Source organism: Malurus melanocephalus, unplaced genomic scaffold (genome assembly GCF_030028575.1).
Source record: "Malurus melanocephalus ecotype Western Australia unplaced genomic scaffold, MMel_1.1 scaffold_240, whole genome shotgun sequence".
NCBI classification, from domain to species: domain Eukaryota; kingdom Metazoa; phylum Chordata; class Aves; order Passeriformes; family Maluridae; genus Malurus; species Malurus melanocephalus.
This window is the reverse complement of record NW_026623472.1, coordinates 1,113,957-1,137,911: the sequence shown is the minus strand read 5'-3', so window position 1 is coordinate 1,137,911 and position 23,955 is coordinate 1,113,957. Positions and strand designations below refer to the sequence as shown.

Below are 23,955 nucleotides of genomic sequence, written 5' to 3'. Positions count from 1 at the left end.
CTTAGTGGATGCATTATGGAGGGAAGCAAGAGTAAAATAACCTGAAGCGCTATGAATATATGAAAGACTGAGGTAAAAGGAAGGACAGAAGGGAGTTATCATCTAGATATCTGAACTAAAAAGGGAAAGGTGTCATGGAACTGAGGAATGGTGGCAGAAGGGAAAATGAGCCAATAAGGCAAGGTGTAGAGCCCTGAAGGAAAGCAGATGTGACCTGAAGCAACTGCTGAAGGAAGAAGGCAGCTCTGTCACGGCTGGGAGGAAATTCAAGGGGAAGGTAGAAAAAGAAAGGAAAGCTGGGAGGAGAGTTCTGGCAGTTGCAAGCAAATGAATCCAGAGCTTAGAGGATCATGACACTGTAGGACTGAGTGGCAATTTTTCTGGTTTTCAGTCATTTTTCTAGAGCCAGGCTAGCTGGTGGGGCCTTAGAGCAACAACTGCCTRTGAATGGCGCAGGAGCAGTGACAAGTTGCACCCTGTAATTTCTTCCTGTCTAGGTGGGGTTTGTTTGTMTGTTTGTTTTTTAAATGCCTGCCAGGTGGTTCTAGTTGAGGAGGATGACTTCAAAAGCCATTATTCCTGTTACCCCATAGAGAAAGATAGAATTGCTGAAGGAGAGTGACRCTTGCTTTAACTGATAATAATTGTATGGTCCTTGCTGGCAGAAGTTGCATTTGTCTTGACCTTTCATTCAAGTTCAAAGACTAAATGCTTTTGCACAAGGGAAGGAAGGCTTGTTTGGATCTATAATTACCAGACCAAAATATGTCTTACTGTGTAGTGGGAACATACTAGAAACAGTCTCTGAAGGTTTTTATTTGTTGTCATTGAAAGTACCATAAAAGAAGCTTAGCCTTGCTACTCCCCTGTCAGTATTAATTTGTGAATAATTCTGAAAGATCCCAGATTGAATGGATAATTGCTGGTAATGGATATATAGTGAAAAGCRAGCTTTGTTTGTTTGCCTTTAAAATAATTTTTATCTGTTTAATGTGTCTGTTCTTTAGTAATTATGCCTGCTATTAAAAATCTACCTGCAGTGAATTTCCTATTGATGTTATGGATGTACCTGCTAAGAAACAGATGTTATAAAGCACTTAGTTGCCTAGGAGTCCATTAGGAATATCACAGATTCCTAAATATACGCATGCATGCACTCATAACCTTAAAGGAGTATTTTTCAAGTTTTTTTTTTTTTTGTTTAAAATGGTCGTTCTTTCAATAACAAAACCAGTTGTTTGCAGTCAGCTCCTGACTGAAAGCTCTGATAGGTATGTTTCCAACAGTAGATGAATAAAGATAGTATGTGCATCTGTCTCTTGGAGGATTCTGGCATCCATCAGATAAAATCAGTTCTGGGAGCAGAGACAGAAAGACAAGTTTCTGTGGCAGCAGCTAAAAGTCTGTTTACTCTGCATTGTCTACTGTGTTGTGCAAATACAGGTCTTGTCTTCCAGCCTGAAATGCTTATTGAACTTCAGCACATCATTTTCAACTCAGGTGCTTGTGCAAGTTCAGTCATGCTCCCTTGCAGGCATCTTCTTCATCTAGACAGGAGTTTTGGGGGGGCATTGAGTTAGCATGAAACCTCTGCTCTGTATGATTTTGTCCTTAGGAAATTCACTCAGAAGTCTTGGACGCCTTGGGCTGGATTTGAGACTGTCACCTGTRTTGCTTCAGGGAGACTTCTCGCCTAAGGGTTCCACTCTTCACTATCATTTTCCCTTGTCCCATGTAGCCTTGCTCTGTTTGCTTCCCACGCATCCCCAGAAGGCCAAGCACAGCCTGCTTCCCCCACACCTCACACATAGGCAGTGACAAGTCTTTGTGCTTGCCAGCTTGTGTTGGTCTCTTTTCGTCATAGCTTGAGAACATGTTCCTACCCCCTTTTTTCTTCCTTCTGTCTCCTGTAGCTTCAATGAACTTTTTTTCGTCCTGTTGCTATGGTTACACTGCCTTTGATGAAATAAGCTCAGCTTTCCCTTATGATTGGAGCCAGTTCTTAGCTGTACGGGTTCTGGCAGTAGTCCTGTCCAATATTAGTCTTTGCATAAGCATTATGTCCATATTTTTGAGGGTCTTTGTGTATTTGTTTCTGTTCCAKGAATACTGTTATCTGTGTAACTAATTTGAGAATTGCAGCTTCCGTGTTTCCATTTTGTATGATATTTCCAGTTTAATTCCAAGTTCGGTAGTAGAAGGAAGTTCCTCAATAATTGTGCCCTGTATCCTGAAGTGACATGCTTATTCTCAATCGTTTTCAGTCATCACTGTGGTATTTTCATTTCTTCTTTAAGCAAGAGCTTTCAGYTTTAGTGGCTGGATGTTTGCCTTTAAATGTAGAGGAAGCAGGTCTTCATGATACTGACAAGCATTCTTTCCAAAATAGATGCCATTTGAGTAAAGGGCTTGACAGTACCCTCAAAGAAACRAAATGACTGTTGTAGTATTTCTCAGCTTGTGTAAGGTAATATTGCTTATTACAGGGTAATATCTTGTTAAACAAACAAAGCAGTTTAGTGATTATTATAAATTAAGCTGATGTCAATAGGAGCAACATCCTTAAAAGCCCCAGCTATAAGACTTTCTCCATGGAATTTGTTTTCTAATGCCAGCTTTAAAATATTTTCATGGCTGTGATTTGTTGCTTCAGTGATACTTTTCTTCCTCTTGCAGAATGAGAAGACTTTGGGGCATTCTGTGAGCCGCTCCAGTAACATCTCAAAGGTATGTTGCTTGATATAATTTAGTCTTTGATAAACTTGGGGATACTGGTATTTCTTTCATTTCAAAATTGGGGTGATACATGTGATGATGTGGCCAGTAGAAAATGCTTTTTATACCTGTCTGTCATTGATAGTCACTCCTGAAACATTAGAACTAGTGCTTTGCAGACTCTCTTTACAGGTCAAATGGAATGGAAGCTGCAGTAGGGTTTTCACTTTCACACTGTCAGCCTCCTTAGCTTGATAGGAGCAAGATAGATGACAGATGCCTGAGATCTTATCTTGGAGGGAAAGTGGCTCCAAAAACATCAGCCAAGTATGTTGTTTTATAAGATAAAACTGGGTAAGATACGTATAGTTGTGCATCCCACAATGTGTATAGGATGTGTGGTTAAACGTGATTCTGTTGTTACTTCAACACTGAATTTATTTAGTATTTTTAGCACCACAAACTTGTTATGAGGACATGACTATATAAGTATTTTTAAATGTTTGATTTGACAGAGCCTGGTCATGTAAGAGAAGCATGATGCTCCACCCATTCTAGTCACACTTCAGCACAGCTGAAAAGCACAATTGCTTTGTTGTGCCATTACAAAAAAAGGTGTCTTCTGTCCAAAATAGTTACTGCAATACATACCCTACTCCTACTTCTGCATTTCTGCAAATAAGATTTTTAATTAGCTCTAAGCCTGATAACTTTTTGCTTACTCAAGCAAGACTGTGCTGGTTGACCAATGCTTTTCATGGGGTGGATAAGCTTCAACTCTTTGTTGCCACAGTTTCATTTGTARTGAAGGACTGAGTTATTATGGCTTTGACAAGCTCAAGTCCCGTTTTTCTTTTCTGAGTGCTTCTGGATCTAGGGARCTGTTCATGAGCAGAGGAAACAGTGTTCACACATAATATATGGTTTATATGGGCACAGGCAACTTTCACTTTGGAGCCAAAAGATAGGATTACTGRGTGTCCTAAACAATGAGCAGGGCAACTGCCCAGTGCACAAGTATTGACCAAGCTGAAGATGTTATTATCAAGGATTCATATGAGATTGTTTTGCTTTTGGCATCAGAAAACGTGCATTCGTATAACAGGTTTTGAAATAAAAACTGYGTCAGTATAAATTCTCATGTGAGCTTTTCTAAAATGGGACCATGCCCATTCCTTTTTACCCTGGTTCTGATCTTCTTAGGCATCCTTAATTGGATTTTCAGGTTTTGTTCAGCAGAGAGTAATTTTGCCATTAAGTGTCATTGTATTTCTCCCACAGTGTCTCAAATCAGCATAAGCCTTTTGGCAGCAGCACTTTGGTACCCATATGAATCTGTACAGTTCATTTTTAATTCATCAAGAATTGGTAGTGTGGAAGTGCAGTGGGAAGGACCTTGCWCTCTGGCAGAGCTCTCCCTGGGAGTGCTGGCAAGTGAGACATCAATATTTACATTTATCTTGAAGCACTGAAACATTCAACATGATTGCTGTGTGTTGCAAAAGCTGAAGTTTTCKGGAGGATCAAAAGTCAGCATTGCCAGTTTAATGGGGGTGACATTTTGGTTGTGAAATGAGCTCCCCAGAGGTGTTGATGTTCTTACTGATCCTGTGTCATTTCTGTGTGATCCATTCTGTGCACTTCATCCACTCTGAAGTTAAGTTCGAACAAGGGCAGACGGTGGAAGTCCCATCAGTGAAATCAGTCCCTGATATGCATCTGAATGATGCCTTGTGCATCCAGGCAGTTCAGTGCTAAGCTGCAACAATTATTTTGTGTCTACAGGTGTTTCTTCTGTTGCAAGCAATCTGTGCCAAGAGTCAGGAAAGATCGTAGYAGTGGAATGCTGCATGGAAGCTTAAGAACATGGAAAATTTTTCTTTAGTTCTGAGGTTTAATAGGAAAGTACCCTTTTTTAATTGTTTAGAATAGCATAGCAATGTTGCCAGTAAAGCAGATTGGATACATTTGAAGGAGTAAGTATGGCAATGCTTGGCTGCCGGTATCTCCCTTTCTGAAATCCACCGAACTTCTTGATCCTACACCATTTTAAGAGGGGCTTTTTAGCCAAAATTGGGTTAAGTCAGTTACATGCTGCATTTCCAGAAATGTTGGGGGTTGGGGGTGTGTGTGTGTGTGTGTGCGTGCGTGTGTGTGTGTGTACAGAAATAATGGTCATGCTTTCTGCAACTGACTGTTTCAGCCATTACTTTTCCACCCAAATCTAATTTACAGCACAGCAACACAGCAAATCTGCCACAAATGCTTGGCGCTGACACTTGATTCAAAGCCTTATGATATGTCATTATGAACCTGCTGTGATTATTACTGTGTATCTTTCCACTGCTCTCAGTTGCACAGTGCAATTTGAGTGGAAAGGATTGAGTCAGAACTCAGCCTTTAGCCAAGAGAGGATGCTGTGTTACTTATTGTGATCAAGAAAGCAATGCCCAAGGGCTAAAAGTGATCAAGGAGGGAGGCAGACAGATGGTGCTACTGAAAATGAAATCAGCTGATAGAGATAGCAGGACCTCTTGAATATAGACCGCCAGTGTCAGGGCCAGGTGGAGCTGTCCCTCAGGAGAAGGGGGCAAAAAGGCAGTTCTCCAAGAGACAGATGATAAGAGAGGCAGAAGACATGCTATTTCATGTGGCCAGCCAAGAAAAAGCAATCACCTGAATACTTGGCTAGGGATGGAGGCCAGAAACAGCAGAAAAAGGAGCAGGGAATAAGATGTAGGAGGATCCTCATATGGTGCCATTAGGCTGTGTGCAGTATGTTGCACACTGGGGGATGTGGCGTTTCTCCAGGCCCTACTTTGCTTTTTTGGTGTATATATTTCAAACACTTCTTTTAAATCTGCTCCAAGTTAAGCATTTGAATTTCTGAATTTTTTTATATTTGTTTTGAAATTTAAAAAAAAATATAATCAAAGGCAGATTTAATTTAGCCATGAGAATTGTACAGCCTGATTTCCCCAACTTGCCCTGTTCAGACACTGAAACAGCACTGATGCTGATTGAAACAAACCCAACTGGCACAGGGGAATACAGCTCAGATCCACATCTCAGTTGTTTACCCTAAGACAGCATTTTTTTCAAGCAGCCACTGATTGCTGCAAAGTGCCTTCATCATACAAGCCCCACAGAGAAATAATTAAGCTTTATASAAGCTTCGCCCTCTAAATATAGAAGAAATTGACCCTAAAACACAGCTAGTCACTGGGAGCAGCTAAAAGAGGGATTTTCACAGTAGTGGTAATTCATGCCCTCAGTTTATAGATAAAGGAATTGTGCTTACAAGCAGATGAAGTGAGGTCACTTACAAAGCTGGTCTCTAAACAGTTATTCTTAAATTARTGGGATTGTTAGAGCTTTAAAGTCTCTGATATATCCTGAAACTGATGATGTGATGTCTGGAAATACCTTCAGGTCATCTGTGTGCTCTTCTTGTCATCTGATTGCTTTGGAGGGTTGATTCTAATGTAAAGGGGAAGCACTTTGTAGTGTTATTTTCATGGCCCTCCAAGGGATAAACTTTGAAAATGCTAATACTGGGATCACAGCAAAGGAACCAAGAGTGAACTCCTTAAAAATGTAAATGCTTTGTCTTTTCTGAAGGCCTGTATAGTTTTATCTTTTGAGCAGAAGCACGCTGTAAAGTATTAGATTATTCTTAGACTGAATAGCAGCCAATGCAGACACAAAGTGGTAGCCTAAGCTTGCTATGAAATTTAAAATCCATTTAGGCTGTTCATCAGATTGGAACAGATTTAGAAAAGCAYATGAATCCACACGTCCGCTGTTGCCTGAAGCTTTAATGCATTCAGTAAGCATTTGTCTGTAAAAAAGCAGTCCAGGTTTTTCAGTTGCAGAGCTTAGCTGTCCTGTAGTTATCAGATGACCAAGGGTTACTGAAAAGTACTGTTTGTCAGAGATGTTCTGTTCAGGTACGTGAGCCTGGGGGTAGGGAAAGACAAGTTCCTTTAAAAAAACCTTCTACTGAGTTACTGGGAAAGGAAGAGACAGGAAAAATTGTATAGTGTGAAGATGAAAGTGTACTCTTTCCCCAAGTACAAGAGTAAGTAATCTCATGCTGGGGCACTGTGCATTCATGCTTGTAAGGAATGTGATAGTCGCCCTGTGCTGTGATAAATCCCTCCTCCTGGGGCTGTATTCTTACTTCATATTGGTTTGAGGGCACCCCAGAGGAGGAGCCTGCAGGTGTTTGCTTTCCTCTTTTGTTCCCTCAGTTCATTCAAGGTATTTTGAGGAAGATTTTTAAGGACAAAGGGCTATATATATTTTTTACTTCTTGTTTTCCCTGCAGAACCTGTGCAGTCRTTACTGGGTTTGGTCAACATAAATCCTGTGCTATTATGCTTGGGGAGGTTTTGAAGGRGTAGATAGCCTCCTGTCTCTAGTATCTTCAGCCCTGGAATCTCTAGAGAAAGTTTCTGACAGAATCCTCCTTTAGATTTCTTTAGAAAGAACGAGGGAAAGATGACATCAGCTTTGCTTCTAGTTGCTAGACATAGTTTTAATTATAGTCATATACATGATATAAAGTATGGAAGAAAGTTCTTCAGCAGCTGATTGCTGGTTCCTATCAAATTGTTGCTAAAATTACATGGTGGAGTTTATCACACTGCAATTTTCAAAYGCCTCTTTCTATCTCCCCCAAGTTTGTTAACCACTCTCCATTTTAATAATTTATCTTATCTCAGACTCTTGATTTTAATATGCACTGGAAGTCAATATGGAATGGATTTGGCAGGGAGAATGCACTGGAGAAGATCAGAGGTTGCTGCTGGTTGATGCTGCCATGTTGGTATAAAAGCTTTCACAAGCAGCCTGTCAGCAGAGCTGTCTGCCTGTCACATCACACGGTCTGTCCGTAGGTGGCATGTTCTGCCTGTCTCAGGTGTCAGGTTGGTAAGTTTGGTCTCATTGCATTGCTGCCTTGGTGTGCTGGCTCAGCTGGAGGCCTCCTTGGACACATGTGCMGGGAAACAACCATGTTGGTTCCACAGATGACCTTCAGAGACTGAACTGCAGTGCACTTGAGCAAGAGCCATCAGCCAACATGTACATGGCATACAGTACATGCCAGTACAGCTTGCTGAAAGTACTCAAGAGAGCATGAAATAAAAGCAAGCCCATAATCAGAATGCCAAGCTGAAATTTGGGTTCTGGGGTGTTTCACTCCTTGCTCTATTGCCAAATTTGTATTTCCCTGAAGCTCCTTGTTCTGAAGTTCTCCTGATAAAAGACTTATAATTGTGCTTCTTTTCTCTAAGTCTTTGTCTGCCCAAAGGAGAAGTGTGCTTTATTATTAAATATGCATGGTGCTTAGTATGTTAGTTCTAGATCCTTAGCTGAGACTTCTAGATGGTTTTGTAGCACAAATRGTAGGGTCACACTATTGTTCCTGGTGGCACCTAGAAATGACAAAGTTCACAGGTCTGGAGGAAGGACCTTTCTTTGCTTCATTTAGACTTCCTGTCAGTTCAAGAATTCTACTGGAGTTGTTTCTAATTTTTTACCTTCAATGAATAATTTAATAAAGTTTTTAGAATRTGACAGGCCTTGTTCTTTAAAATGAGATATAATTGTAGTGAAGTGAAGCCCAGAGTGGGATGACAACAACTACACTCAGAAGTGTMATCTCAGATAAGCAGGTTCTCTTGAAATATACTCTAGCTATTGGCATGTTTGCTATGGCTCACTTCGAAGGTGCCTTTATTTTTCTTAGGCAGGGTGGGTTTTTTTTGGTTTTTGGTGTGCAGCATGTCATCAAAAGTATGTAATCAGAAAAGGGTGAGTTCTCTCACCAATAGATAATGCTGTTCACATGGAGGCAAAATGAGAAAATATATATATATATATATATATATATATATATATATACACATATATATGTTCCTGCTGGCAACCCCTCAGAGAGCTGTATGCTTCCAGGAATTGTTAGAATTGCTGTGATTGTCTGAACACCGGTGCAGAAGGCCATGCTGTGACCTCAGTGAATTGCATTAGATGGGAATGTCAATATACACAATTAAGTAACTATTGACCTTTAGTACTGAGCTATTTTGGGCAACCAGTCGGGCTATACAGAATAACTCACTACACATGGCTCCAAGGCTYGTCACTGGAGGTGATATTCCTCCATGCGAAGGGCATGACAGTCCACAGAATTTCAGCAAGTGATTTTGGGGTTAGAAGGGTCAAATTAAGGCTGTCAAGGCTTGRGCTACATGTCACATATGAGCATGGCAGAAACCTCCTATGAGGAGTGCTCTAAAACCTGCTGCTGCTGTTGCCATATAAGTAGCCAGTTTGGCCAAAGGTGCTGCTGCTGGGGCAGTAAGGGTGGTGTGTGCCAGAAGCTATAGAGTGGAGAAGGCTTTGATTGCTTATTTTCCCARCCTCTTCAGGGCTGAGCCCTGTGCRGGAGCAGCATCAGAGCTCTAAGATAGCTGGATCTGCCTGTTTCATTCACCCATCATCACCTCTTCTTTGCCCTGTTGTGTCCCGAGGCTGCCCATATTTCTTCTTTGCTGTGGCACCTCTGCCTGAGAGCTGCTGTGTCTGAGTCAGTAGACCCAGGTGAGCTGGGAGGGCTGGCCAGCAGCAGCTCTGTGTAGCCCTGTGCTTGTAGATCTGGCAGAATTTGGTACTTGGGCTTTTGGCAGCAACTTGTATTTTACTGTGCTCCTGTCAGGAAGTTGTGCTTCATTGTTAGAGCCTCATTACTCTCGCCAGCTGATGTTCCTGTGGAAGTGACTGGCATTAAAGCAATGGTTAGTTTTACCTCACCTCASGATCCTACTCTGAGTTGCAGTGCAGATCTATAAATAGTCATGAGCAAAAGATATGGGATGAAAGGAGGACAGAGTGACTGGAGGCTGAACCATGGCTTTTGGTGGTAGCCACAGCTTACATTAGCTTGAACCAAGGGTGGAGCGTAACTTCCTCCAGTGTTTTATTGCTCCGTTTTGTGGTGCCTATCCAAGTGTGTTAATTTCTGTTCATATTTTGGTTGCATTTTCATTATGCATGAAAATGGAGAAAATTACCTGTTGTTCTGGAGTAGAAAGATGGGGGAAAAGGAAATRTGCCTCATATATGGAATCTTTCTGCAAGCCATCCTGAACAGYGCTGGTATCTAGAAACAGAATACTGAGCTTGAAATGCAAATGAAATTCCACAATTTCTTTTTTGTCCAAGCCTTTTGTTTTCCCAAGTAGCAAGACTTTAACACTCTTGGTACCAGACAATTGGATCAAGAAACCAGTAACATGGTTTTGGAAGGGAAATTTTGGATAATTGATTCTAGTAATTTGCTGTTAGATTGTCACATCACATGTTCTGGTGTCCTTATTTTAAAAAGCCCATTGCTAAACTGAAGGAGCTAAGAGATTGGATTCATTCTTAACAGGTTACCTTCTGTGATTTAYCCATAGGATAAAACCTGAGACAGATTTATTAATTGATTTGTGACTTCACTTCCAACAATATATAGCTCTGTCTCCATGGCAGAATGCAACATGCTGTTTCACTGCTTTAATAATTTGTTTTTAGAAGACTGCTCAATATGTCTTATAAACTAATTCATTATTTAAGTTTTTTTTAATTTTCATTTGCAGAGTGAAGCATTTTATCAGCAGATGAATGTCAGACTTTTCACTAAATTGTCAGACTTCCAGTTTAAGAAAAGGTGGTTACTGCACAAACCCTTTTTAAAAGATAGGATCTGAAGTCAGGTGTACCTGCTTTTAGGAGAGGTTAAGCATCAGAGGTAGGACAAATTTCCAGCAGATACCTGAATTCACATCACTTGCATGATCAGAATCCTGTATCATTAGTATGCACAAATGGTGTAAAATGTAAAGAACCATAGTTTCCAGGATAAAGCCAAAAATTGTCTTTAGTTTGTTTTGTCACAGTCATCWTATAATTCAGTTTGCTTTCTGGCCCAATGTTATTCTACTGGGTTTTACTCTATACATGTACCCAGCTGGGTAAGATGGGAATTAAGTTACAGTAGCTTACTAGGGGTTAAGGGGGATGTGTCTGAGTCTTGGCTGAATCTTGCCTTTCATTCCTGAAGACCCAGCTGTAAATGGATACGTGTTTTTTCAATCTTTGTGCACCTGAGGCATCCCAGTGTGAGGCAGATACATTACTGTGTATAGTATTGTTGACTAGAGAAATAAARCCTTAAAAGATTAATTCTGTGACAAGGAAGGTGATGGTTGTTTCTTTATTGATGAAGTGGCATGTGTATGTTAGTATYTTCTCTCTCAAAGAAATGAGTATAATGTGTGACAAGGAATCTTGCTTTTGCTATGACAATAYAAAAGCCTGTGGCAGCCTTATTTAAATATACAATAGGGGCTTTTAATAAATTAAGTATAGAATTGAAGAGTCCTGAGACAGATTTGGTGTGTGTTGCAGCATGATCAAAGAGTGATGACTGTGCAGCTCTGGTGTCTGAAGTTGGAGCACAGGGCTGGGCACAGCGTGCTTTGGGACAGCACTCCTTTGTCACCTGAGGTCTCCCTGCTCTGGCTGTGGGCAGTTCCTGACCCAGGTCTCTGCTGGTGGTGCTGCTTTCTGTGCAGCCCAGTATGGAGTTGACACTTCTGTTGTTCTGCTGATTGCATTGTTCCTTCCTGGGTTTCAAGCTTTGCTGTGCAGATCAAAAGAGCTGTTAACCATCGTTTGAATTTTGAAATGCGAGCAAGTGTTTTGCAGCAGTGAGTGAGCAATGCAGCCTGTACAGCAGCTGTGGAACATGGGAGGCCCAGGTTTTAAAATTCTCTATTATGGTTAGTAATGCAGGTCTCCTCCTTGCCAAAACCTCCAGGAAGGGTTGAGAAATTTGTTGAAGTGACGTGCAAAATACAGCAGCAGAAAAAGTCTTCAATAACATCCAGTGGAGCCACAGCTCTGATACAATGCTCATGTTTATTTTAAAAGCTTATCTATTAAGTGTTAAATATGCCAGGAACTTTGCTTTTTTTTTTTTTTTTTTTTTTTTTTTTTTTTTTTTTTTTTTTTTTTTTTTTTTTTTTTTTTTTTTTTTTTTTTTTTTTTTTTTTTAGTTAGTTCAGCTAATTCTTAATTCTTCAGTTACTGTATTTCTCACTGTGTTCTTGTAATGACTTAGGAACATGACTGCTGCCACACCTCTTCTCCCAGTAGATGGAAGATCCTGTTCAAGTAAGAGCAGGATGAAAGGCCTCACAAAGTACCAAACAAAAGTACTTCAGGGAAYGGTCTGGGTTGGCAGATGGTGCTCATGTGCATATGCTAGTAAGGAATATAAGTCCTCAGGTAGTGTTTGAGTTACTGAATTACTGWTGGTTCCGTTTTATGAAGWAAATACCAAGCCTCTAATCTCTTGSCATCATTGTAAGAGGAAGGATTAGCTATTACATGGTAGCTAAATTCCAGCTAGTCTATACACACACTTCCATGTAATTATTCYAATTAGTGTAGCATTGCACATTTCYTGAGCTATTGTTCTTTGCAATGTTTGACAGCTGGCAGGTTCCACTCCAGAGATGTCTGCGTTTGACCTTGGGGTAAAAACATTTCTGTTTTCATCACTACTTCTCCAGGGATGAGGCAATGTGACCTTTCTCGTATTTAACAGTAAAGTCACTTTCTYACAACTAGCCCTTGAGTATTTGCTATAGAGTGATATCTGACTCCATATGTTGTGTTTCACCCTGAAGGTGATTGCTGTGCATACTGACTCCTGACTTGGGGGTTTGTTTGTTTGTTTGTTTTAATTTCACTGCAGGCTGGAAGTCCAACCTCTATCTCTGCCCCTCATAGCTTCTCTCGGACTTCTGTTACACCATCCAACCAGGACATCTGCAGGTAAAGTGTGCTGTTTGTGTGGCTACGGTGAAGCTCAGGCGAGGTTCTAATTAAGGAAAAGCAAAACTGAGAAAGCATGTTTATGGGAAAGTAAGGGATGTGGGGTTCCCACATGAAGCATCCCATTTGTTTGACTCAACTGCTGTCTAACACTGCTTTGTTAAATCCTACTGACTGTTTGGCCCTGCTATGTTTGCCATTCCCACACTAGCTGTAATTCTCATTTCTTCGCTTTTAATTATATGTGTTCTCTCTTTTAATTGTTTTTTTACTTTCTGTGCTTTTATTCCACTGTTCTGCATGCAGTTCCAGTGCAGTGTTTTCTGAGTGTTGTCATCACAGTCCAGTGCAGTCTGCTGTTGTCTTGAAAAATCCACACTGCCAGAGCCCTCTGACACAAGGGGTCACTGTGACAGTAATCTGTCAGGACACGTTACATGCAGCAAAGAGAAACTCCCGTGGGCAGGATCGGGGCCAGGCACTCAGGTCTGCTAAAAATGTGAAGTCCACCCGCACTCTGAAATTCTCCAAGTCCCTCAATGACGTGGACCAGAAGGCACAGAGCACCACGGAGTGCTTTGATTATGTGGAGAGAACACGCTCAGAAGGCAAACTGAGCCCACATCAAGAGCAGTGCTTAAGGATTAACAAATTTCATCTTAAAGAGAGGAAACCGCTGAATCTCAGGCCTCTTTCTTTTAGCAATTCTAAGCACTCCTATATCCCTTCCCTTTCCAACTACTCGAGTGCATCGGGAGGAGCAGAGAACCACAGCGCTGTACACATCCCCCTGCTGGAGGACAAGGTGGACCATGACACCTCAAGGAGCAAAAAACTGTTGCGTTACCTTTTTTCCTTCTCCCACACCTCCAGCATCAGCAGCCTGCATAARTTTCATGAACTGGAGAGCTATTCCAGTCACTTCCAAGCTGACAAATCCTCCAGCATGCTGGTGGAAAGCACGGACTTCTGCTCTGATGATATGGGAGACGATGACGTCTTTGAGGACAGCAACTCAGCGAAACTCAAAACAAAAGAGCAGCGGGCACCACTCTGTTCAGTTGAGAAGGACAGTGACCTTGACTGCCCTTCCCCCCTCTCAGAAAAGTTACCCCCTCTCTCCCCTGTGTCCACATCGGGGGATACCTGCAGGTTGGTTTACCAGAGAACCACCTACCTTTGAACCTTCCCATGTGTGGTGGTGACTGTTCTGCTTTCCCCTGCCTTTGTGCGGTTTCTGTCTCTTCCTTTACCTTGTCTGTGCTTTCTTTTACCCTTGCTAACACAGTATGTGTGATTTCTGAAGCATGCAGCCACCTCTCTGCTGTTCTGCACCCCTCTGATGCACTTAACAAGGCTACTAAGCAATATAATTTCCTTTGGAGTCAAATAAATTCTCTCAAAATTTATTTCATGTTTGGTGTTCTGAGATGGTATTTTTCTCTTATCAATGCCCATACTGGGAATACTATGAGAGACTCAGCTACACATCATAAAGGTCAAGCTGAACATGTCTTAACTTCTAATGAGCAATRTGTTGTCCTGACAGCACTGCTGGTTTGATCAGAGGGTAGGAGTCAGAAGGAAAACAGACTGCTTGAAAATTGTTTCTGAGATCAGTTCAATATAGCTTAAGATATTTTTTTTTCCTTTCAGTTTGTATCCCACCACACTTCTCTGTTGTTAAGGGCTTCCTGGATGCYTTGGTCAAAGGGGATCTGAGCACTGGCTGTTAGTAGTAGGCCTGTGTGATGTCCATAGTGTGAGGTCCAAAAATTATGGGTGTCCTTATTCCGGCTACAGAGGATTAATCATGTGCACAGGTGGTGGGAACAAGAAGATCCAGACTGTCTTCATGGTGACTTGTTTGCAGGTGTACCCTGTCCCACCTCCAAAACATGGTTGAGGAGAAGCATCATCAAGTACAGGAGAAAATGTCCAGTCCCTACCTAACATTTTATTATCCTAGTCTTTCTCCTCCCTAACAGCACTTCCTAAAGCTGACTTYGTTATTACTTGCCAATATTGTTTGATTTCCCCCCTCGTTACCACCATATCTAGTTCTGTATTGGCTTATCACCAACACGATGCTGTTGTAATCCACCCACTCCTTCATTTCCACTTGCCAGCTATCAGCAAGGTCACAAGAGGCAAGATGCTACACATCAGTAAGAGATTTCAGTAATAGACAGAGATGGCAGCAGGCCAGAATGTACTTCACATATGCTTAGTAACTTGTATTTATTCCCTGAGCTCCTCACCATCCCCCTTTCAATTCATGACCTCTTCCACATGGTTAGAAGGACTTCACAGTGYTTGATGCTACCCAAGGGTTGTATATAAATTGAATCTGGAAATCAGATGTTAGCAGCTGGTAGTAACACCTTATTGGATGTCCTTGCTGTTTGCACAGTTAGGCTGTGAGGAAGACAGGGAATTTTGCAGAGCTGATGCTTCCTTAGCATCTCTTGCAAAATAAGAGCTGGAGAAACAAAACTATTTAGAGTTAGTGTGTTTTGGGGTTCAGATTCAGTGCTGTAGTTCTGCAGCGTGAATCTGTCGCTTAGCAGTTTGCATTAGAATTAATCACTTGTGTAAAATCCAGGCTGTCAAAATCAGTTGTTCATGAYCCTGGGGTGGATTGTTTCACCATTGGTTTGGGAATTTTGTCTTATCTTCTATTTCAGGTCGTAGTACATGAGTAGCTGTAMCTCTCTGTGCATATTTTGTCATGGGAAGTGCTGTCTGATCTGTTTAAATGCTATTTGCAGTTAAGTGCTATTGGTGTGGGTGAAACATTGTCATTTCTCCCTCTGTTTTTTTTTCCGGTACTGCATTTCTGTCAGGCTCTGTGTGTCTGCCTCATCTGTGAGAAAGCAGCCGTCTTGTTAGCCRTGTCTGTACTCAATTATTTTGTGCCTGTGTATGTGCTTGTGCAGCAGTGGAGTTGTTTAGTAATAGCTCCTTTGTGGAACACATTCCTTTGATTTATGTGTCTCAGGATCCTCAGTGAACATCCATGTGTGATCACAAATATTACATGGCTCTTCCACATCCTTTCTGCTTCCACTTCTCCTAATGAGCAGYTTTGCTTCTGATGCAGGATATGTCACTGTGAAGGAGATGATGAGAGCCCTTTGATTACCCCTTGTCACTGTACGGGAAGTCTTCACTTTGTGCACCAGGCCTGCCTGCAGCAATGGATCAAGAGCTCGGATACACGSTGCTGTGAGCTGTGCAAGTATGAGTTCATCATGGAGACAAAACTGAAGCCTTTGAGAAAGGTAGGCACAGGACCTGCTTCCCCCAGGGCATGCTTGATTCAACAGAGATCCGCTCTGGAAAAGGCTGTGCCCACAAGCCTGCAGYACCCACCATGTATTTGTTATCGTTTTTGTGGCTCCTCAGGAAGTCTGGTCAGTTTTGTGTAGGTACAAAAGGATTTCAAGTAACGCTCATCCTTGTGCATGCAGCAATCTAATTTGTTTCTTGACAGTTAGATTTTAGAGCACAAAACTCTACAGTTACTGTTACTTTTTCTTAATGTAGAGTTTTGTGTTACTGTCACCTGCTTTAGTTTGTGGCTCTAAGATCCACATGGCTTTTAAGTTCTCTTCAAAATACGAAGATTTCACATTAAGTTTACTTTCAAACAAACTAAGCGTAATTTAATTAAAATTTATAGTACTTTCTTTTCTTTTTAAAGGCTCAAACTTATTTAGTGAGAATAATACATTTTAAGTATAATAACAGGTTCCCTGTTAAATGTGTTTTCATTTTTACCTTTTCTTAGGCTGTGAATGACTAGGTTTTATTACTTTCAAGTTGCTAGAACTTGTGTTTTTGTTTTATAGAAAAATACCTTTCATAAATCTGGTGACTTACAGTATAGATACTAAGACCAGTTTTGTGCTTGTGTCCTCGTTTTGTTCTCCCACATCCTCTGAGTGTTCGATTTCAGTTGTTCTTACATCAGGACTTTGAGATGGAAGTCAATGGTATTCCTAGCACAGACAAATCTTGCCATATCTACCAAAGTGGAAGAGGTTAATAACAATAACCTCAGTGGAACTAGAATAAATGAGAAACATTAAATTCAGATAAGATGAGCCTAAATCATGTAGGGTGAGAAGTCTGGACTGCAGCCATCCAAAAACCATTATGAGAACTTGTCCAATTCCTTAAAGTGACTCCYAACAGAAAATAGAGCAGATTTCAAACACTTCTCATTTTTTTAGAGAGGTACAGTCTGCAAAATGTATAGCTCAGCATGCAGAGTTGGTAGGATGTCCTTTGCCTATGATTGTGGTGGATCATTGCCTTCTAAAAACTGTAAATTTTGGCTTGGTAGCCCCTTGGCACGGAGTGTAGTTACCTCTGAGCTGCAGCACTGGTTATCATAAGCCCCTGTTGTCTGTGCAGACAATATTTCACACAATCCAACCATAAATGTAAAGAAATTACTCTACAGAATCCAGAGAAGGAAGAATTGCTGTAATTGTCTGCTGACTGCTGTTTTTTTCTGTTTTCACTCGGCCTGAAGTGGGTGGGAARCATTTTCTGATATTTGTGCCCTGTGAAAAAAGATGTTGGGCACCTTCAGAAATGAGTCACTCAGCATCATCAGTTATATCTGAACAGGTCATCTGTGGGAAGGAGACAAGTTGCCAGAAGGTAGGCATAGGGCCATAAATAGGAGTTTACCTCTCAAATACATCTGAAGAGTCCTTTTAGAGGTTCAGCTGCAGCAAGGAGATGCCTCTGTATCTTCAGCTCAGCYCTTATGGTCTCTTTTCAGTCAGGAGAAAACAGTCTAGAACTGGTGAATATATCAGGATGGGACAAATAATAGGGCTTCTCCTTGTCTGTAAGGTAGAAAGGGAATTAAACTTCCTTGGCATTTTGTATTGCAGCATTGGCCTGTTCAAACAGTAAGTTACTAAGGGAAGAGGGTGAAAACAAAATGTGTCATAACTCAAATGAAGATGAGGGCAGACAAGAGAGAGATATTCCATTTTAAAATCTCAATTAAAAAAAAGACATTAAATCTAAATTTTCTGCTTTTTTTTTTTGTTTGTTTTAAAAACACCTTAAAAAGTCCAGAACTGCTAACTATTTTAAGGGGGAGGTGCCACATGCTGTGTCATCAGAATAATGCAGCAGGACTTTGGATTGGAGTTTTCTCTCTGGGCTAGTGTGCAATTTGCAGAATATTTTCTCTTTTGCGTTGCAATCATCTCTTGAAGAGGTGAGGTGGTGCAAGCTGGTTTGGTGGCTGTGGAGCCAGCAGTTCAAAGGAGGTATTGCCCAGCAGAGAAGCCCAAGCTATGAAACAGAAAAGAGAATTACAAATTAGTCAAAACACAGGTTCTCATGGCTCTGTAAAAGCATTTGTAAATAGATTTAACATGGTTTCATTCTGGCAATATAATTTAATTAATTTATACTTTCTATCAAAAGGCAGCACCTTTGCATAGATGCAAAAGCAATTTTCTATTCTAAATACAACACACAAAGGGAGTGTTTTGTCCAATCTTTCTCTAAAGAGATTGAAAAAATACAGCTTTCTAGTACAACGTGAGTCTAGCATGTCATTTGAAAAAAATACAGCTTTCTAGTACAACATGAGTCTAGCATGTCATTCCTGGAAGTATCCAGTTTATATGCTGTGATGAGGTTTGGATGCTCACTCAACTGGAAATGTGGCTTGGACTGGACAAAGAGATTGTGATCATCTCTGTGCTGCCAATAAACAAAGTCTCTGTCTCATGTTTCAACTATTCTTGTGTTTGTGGCAGTGGGAGCAATTATTTAACATAGTGGATGATTTCAATAATACCATTCAGGTCATCTTCATCCCCTCCCCTATGATGCCTCCTTTTTGAAGCCCTGTTTTTCTACAAATTATTCTAGGGGACATCAAATGCACCTTTTTATGCATGAGGTGTTTATGTGCCCTGACATATATTTTGTGAAAATGTGAGGAAAGCCTATCATAACTCTTTTCTAAGCAGATATGCTGAGGGATGTGTCCCCCACATGTAAAAACTTTCATCATATACATAGGGGAAATTATGAAAAAGAAATTTAAAACACAGCTTCTGGGTTTCTCAGGTATGTCTGGCATATTAGAAGCATCTGTTATAATKGTCTAGTTTCCTTATATGTTTCTGAAATGACATTGGCCTGAGTTTGTGGTTTTGTTTTGGGCTGTATTAGCATTATTGATAGATGCAGGTCTGGGGAATTAATTTGCTGCATCCTCTCACTTAGAAAAGCTGTCACCCCAGTTCTACTGTATATGCTTAGGGCATATCTATTTATGTGCACCTGAAACACTGAAAATAAGGTATGAGGTCACTGCTATAAATGGTGTTAAATATRTGTGAAGATTGAATGAAACCTCCAGGGGCAGGAGGTGAGAGCTGAACAGCCAGAGACTGAGAGCTCACCATGGGGTGTCTTTGCCCACCCTGGTCAGCTCAATCATGTGCCACTTCCATTGTTTTATTGAATGCCCCCTGAGCAAGGGTTCCCTTGCCCACTCGTGCTGCTCAACAGTGGGGAGCACAGGGAGGAGCAGCAGTGCTTGTGTCCCTGTGTGCTGGAGCTGCCCCTGTGTGGGTGAGCAGGGTGTGGTGACATTGTGCTGGGGCACCTGGTGGCAGCTGAGCGCTGCAGTCCCCTGTGGCACCAGCGTGGCTCCCGTCACAGCAGGGTGAGCTGCCAGCCATCACACACACGCTGTGGCCAGAGCAATGGTGCCATCTGACTTGTACAATCCTTGTTAGGAAGGAACTGGTCTCCTGCCTGGTTTTTGGTTCTTATCAATGTTCTCTTTTCATACTCTCTAGTAACTACAATAAACTCCTAATCTCTTGCTCTGGTTCCGGGTTTCTTGCCAGTGGGAGAAGCTGCAGATGACAGCGAGTGAGAGGAGGAAGATCATGTGCTCTGTAACATTCCATATCATTGCCATCACCTGCGTTGTGTGGTCTCTCTACGTCCTGATAGACAGGACTGCTGAAGAGATTAAACAGGGACAAACTACTGGTATGTTACTTGTTTATCTTCCTGCTTACTCTCTTGGGATAATTATTTATCCTGATTGCAGAGAGGATGTGGAACATAAGTGTGCTGGTAATGTTTATACTTAAACTAGTGAGCTTTACCCTGAGGTTGGGTTGGTTTAAAAGCACAGTTCTAAAATTATTTAATTAAATCAGTAAATTAGCAAGCRAATTAATCTGTGGGTGCTTTTTACATCTATTTCAGGTCAATTTAGTTTGCACTTGTGAAATGCAGGGATATGRGAGCTAATCCACTGTAGCCAGACACAAAGTTGCACTGCCTTAGCAAATTTGGATTTAAGTGGGAACACTTACTGAGCAGATCAGGATGTAAGCATTTTTTTGCTGCTATGGCTACCTTTAAACTGGGCTAAAGTGGAACAGTTTTAAAAAAGAGAAGTAGTAAGAGGAACMTAAATTCAAATCTTTGAGGTAAATCAACAGGGTTTTCTTTCTGCCCAGTTGTCTGCGGGCTGGGTTAGTCATCAGTGAGAGCCRTGTTAGGCTGGAAAAAATGTTGAGTGATTGTGCCTGAAGCAGAAGAAATTCAAGTTGAATATTACGACTCCAGTTTGCACAGCTGAGATAAGATGCAATTCATATAATGGCTGCTATGCCAGTGCACAAATAACTTCTTGAAAAGTAGGTTTTCTTTAGTATGTCAGCAGTAAACTTAGCAAACTGAAATGTTTTCAGTCAGGTATGCTGTGCTGCAGATTCACGGCTGTCAGAACTATTCCTCAGGCAGCTGAGCCTGAAGGGGGATAGAAGGGATGGGAGCTGTTAGAAGGCAAGCTGTCCTTGCTTACAGAGCACTGCATGCCAACTAGACGTGCAGGTAGAAAATGTTTTGCTGCTGATTGAACAGTGTCCTTTGGGGAGATARTTGAGCATTAATAAACCTGCAGATAGACAGAGCTGTTATAGCCTCTTCAGAACAGAATCACTTGAAATTAAAAAGTTATCCTCTCATTTCTRCTTTAGGCTATAGTTGGATTGTTCTGACTTCAGTCAGAAAGCTGCTTTCAATGAAATGTCTTAGTTTCTATTCTATCCAACCCCATCTTTTCCATGAACAGTAAAAATTATTGGCCTTTCAGTGTAAAGTCTTCATGATAATGAAAAGGATATGCTTTCAAAGATTTATTGTCACCAGGTTATTTTAACCAGTAAATATATTAGATTAASGTAACTAGGAGGAATGCTGTGAATATTTAGTACATGTTATAGTGCTTTCTCTGCTCCCTTCATTTGGATTCTAAATCCAGGGAGTGCTCTAATGAGCTGGGGCATGTGGGGAGGGTGTGTGGATATGCATTCATGATGTGATTTTATTCTCTGAAAAACCTGATAATGGGTGATTCAGCACAGTTTCATACCCATCTTGTGATGGCACTTACCTTTAAAGAGGCTGGATGAATACAGGACCTAGGTAAACAGAACATGTGTAAATTGARTAGTTTTTAATTTAGAAGTAGTTGGCAGAAATGTAACAAGATCCACTGTTTGAAAGTTCAAGCTAGACAAATTCAGGAAAAGTGATGATGGTAATTTTTAAGGACAGAGGGTAAGCTTGGAAGGCTTCAACATTTCCAGTACTTGCAGTTTTGTATCAGAAGAGATGCTCTAGTTCAGATACAAGTTACTAGTTGTGATGCAGATAAAATTTTCTGGTCTGCATAACAAACATGTCAAGCTATATGGTAACTGTCATTCCTTTATGTCTCCATGTAMTGTGTGATTACAGAGTAGAACAGACTTGTTGGGTCACTGAGTTGAGTCTCTGCAATAAAGAGGACGCCATGCCATAGARTCCCTTTCATGATTTGTTCCAGTCTTTGTTTAAAAACAGGTGTAAAAGGACCTAATCATATTACTTACTGGTGGTTTCCTTGTCTCTGTGATTGTACTGCATAATGGCTGACACAGAAAATCGTTGCTTTGTTTTTCCCTCCAGCGGGGAAAAATAAATGTGATATATGAAGTAGAAGTCTGTGTGTTTGACTTGAAGAGGGGGGGAAAAAGCCAAACAGGAAAAATGATAAATTAAGAACAATTTGTATGACTCGAACTCTGGGACAGTTTTCTTACATGTCGTTTTTGAAAGATCCATTTTAGTTAAGCTGATATTGACCAGGTCCTTTTTTTAATTCTTCTTTTTATTTTATTTCTTCCAGGTATTCTAGAATGGCCATTTTGGACTAAGCTGGTAGTTGTGGCTATTGGTTTCACTGGAGGACTTCTGTTCATGTATGTACAATGCAAGGTGTACGTACAGCTGTGGAAGAGACTTAAAGCTTATAACCGAGTAATATATGTACAAAACTGTCCAGAAACTAGCAAAAAGAATATTTTTGAAAAACCTGCACTAATGGAGCCAAACTTCGAAAGTAAAGAAATGTTTGGGATTCACCATTCAGACACAAACTCTTCACATTACACAGAGCCAGAAGACTGTGCTGCAGAAATCCTTCATGTCTGATTGCTGGGTGGGAGGGATGTTTCTGTATGTCCTCAAAGATCTGAATATCATTGTTTACTGCAAACTGCTCTACCTTTTTAAAATCAGCTAACAGCTGAGGGCTGGCGGATGAATTTTTTTACATTTGTTTTTTTTGTTGGAATTTTTAAAAATCCCTTAGGCATATCTGTCAATGTCATCACGGTTGCATACCTCTCAACATTTTRTGTCTCATACTGGCTGATCAAAGAGCCATGGGATATTGTGTAGGATGAGCCTTGGGTTTGGTATCAAGCAAGCTGCTAGCGAGCTTCATCAACTTCATGGAGTCTGTTACTTCAGAAGGTGGCTCTTAAGTGATTCTGAGGAGAATGTGTGGAGTGGGGTTGGTTGGTTGGTCTGTTCTTCGTGTGATGAAGGAGGTTGTCCCAGACAGTGAGGGCAATGAGAGAGTCTAATCTACCACTAACACTGCCACTAACATTGTGTCTTAGGCAGCAAGTGTAAAATTTTGCTTTACGTATTGCGATGAGACTTACAAAGCATATAGCACTTTTTAAAATCTTTATTTTGTAATATGTATGTCAAATGAGAATGAAACTTGAAAGAATGTGTCATTTTTAARACATTTMTTCATTCTTTACCCCATCTATTCTTCTGGAASATAAACCTCTTGCCTTATGAAAAAGAAAAAAAWTTTWAAAAATTCCAGCCTGTGATTTCTAACACATGCCCACATTATGTCATTGAACATAACACTAAAAAACTCTGCTTCTTTGGGCTTCCTTTGAGGAGCAGTTTTCTTCAAAGTATATTGCACCTGTGACTTGTGTATGAGGAGTGGTGGATGTGTACAATGTTCAGTTCTGACTTTTTTTCCCAGCAGGTCAGGCCATCAACATACTTGCACATATATACCTGATATAACTTCCATTCCAAACCATTGGCAAAGGGTTTGTTGCTATATTGATAAAAATGTGAGCTGTTATGGAAAAAAGGAAACTTAGTCAATACAGCTGAAACTGGTTTTCCTTCTTTAGTGCTGTGTCATGTATGAATTACCCAAGAATTACCCAAGTTGCTGAGATCCAAGTGTAGGAAGTAAATATCAAATAATTTGGATAAATTTAAAAATACCTGCCTGRTTTTAGTCCTGATGTGAATGTACTACCTGGTCAGAGAATAGGTTTTGTCTGTATTTTTGAATTTGGGACTGGCTTTTTAATCAGTCAACTTTCACGCAAAGAGAGGGACAGTTTAAAACCAGTTTGCTGGGCTTTAGACAGAGCTGTCCAAAGCCTGGAGTGTCTGCAGTTGATTTGTTTGTCCAGTCTGCTTCATTGCACCATTGTCCAGCCTCAAGCCCTCATTTMACCAAAGTCTCAGTGTGACTGGAGCAAAAATGAAGTCCCATGAAACATCAGCACATGAGGCCTCTGCATTTGAAAGCCGACTTTCCCTACCTGAGCCCGGTCTAAATCTCTGTAAAGTCGATGATAATATGGCTGCTTTTAGTAGGAGTAGCCTGGACTTCTCAGCTATAAGTTTCTGTTTACTTGTTGAGATACTCAACTAAATTTTGAGTGCTAGTTCAAGTTTCATTCAGTATTTTTCAAGTACAACTTTGGGTACATTCTTTTCATAGTAAAAGTAGTTGCTTTAGGACTTCTTAAAGTATAACAGTAAGAGATCAGGGATTTTTTCCTTAAAATGTAATACTAATTTATTTCTAGATCAATACTTTAATAAAAGGCAGAGAAGGGACTGTGGTAAGAGAACACACACCCCAGTGGTTTCTAGGAGCTGTTAGARGAA

General features: G+C 40.7%; 1 protein-coding gene across 1 annotated transcript; it reads left to right on the top strand.

The window, feature by feature from the left end:
• Positions 1–2,676: 2,676 nt before the first annotated feature.
• On the top strand, positions 2,677–23,179 carry MARCHF8 (membrane associated ring-CH-type finger 8; the record flags this gene model as incomplete). The annotated part of the gene is made up of 6 exons (XM_057375164.1): positions 2,677–2,727; positions 12,530–12,609; positions 12,916–13,761; positions 15,713–15,893; positions 19,515–19,662; positions 21,857–23,179. Coding segments are annotated over 6 exons (1,611 nt in total), but the record flags the coding sequence as incomplete, so codon positions are not given.
• Positions 23,180–23,955: the final 776 nt, after the last annotated feature.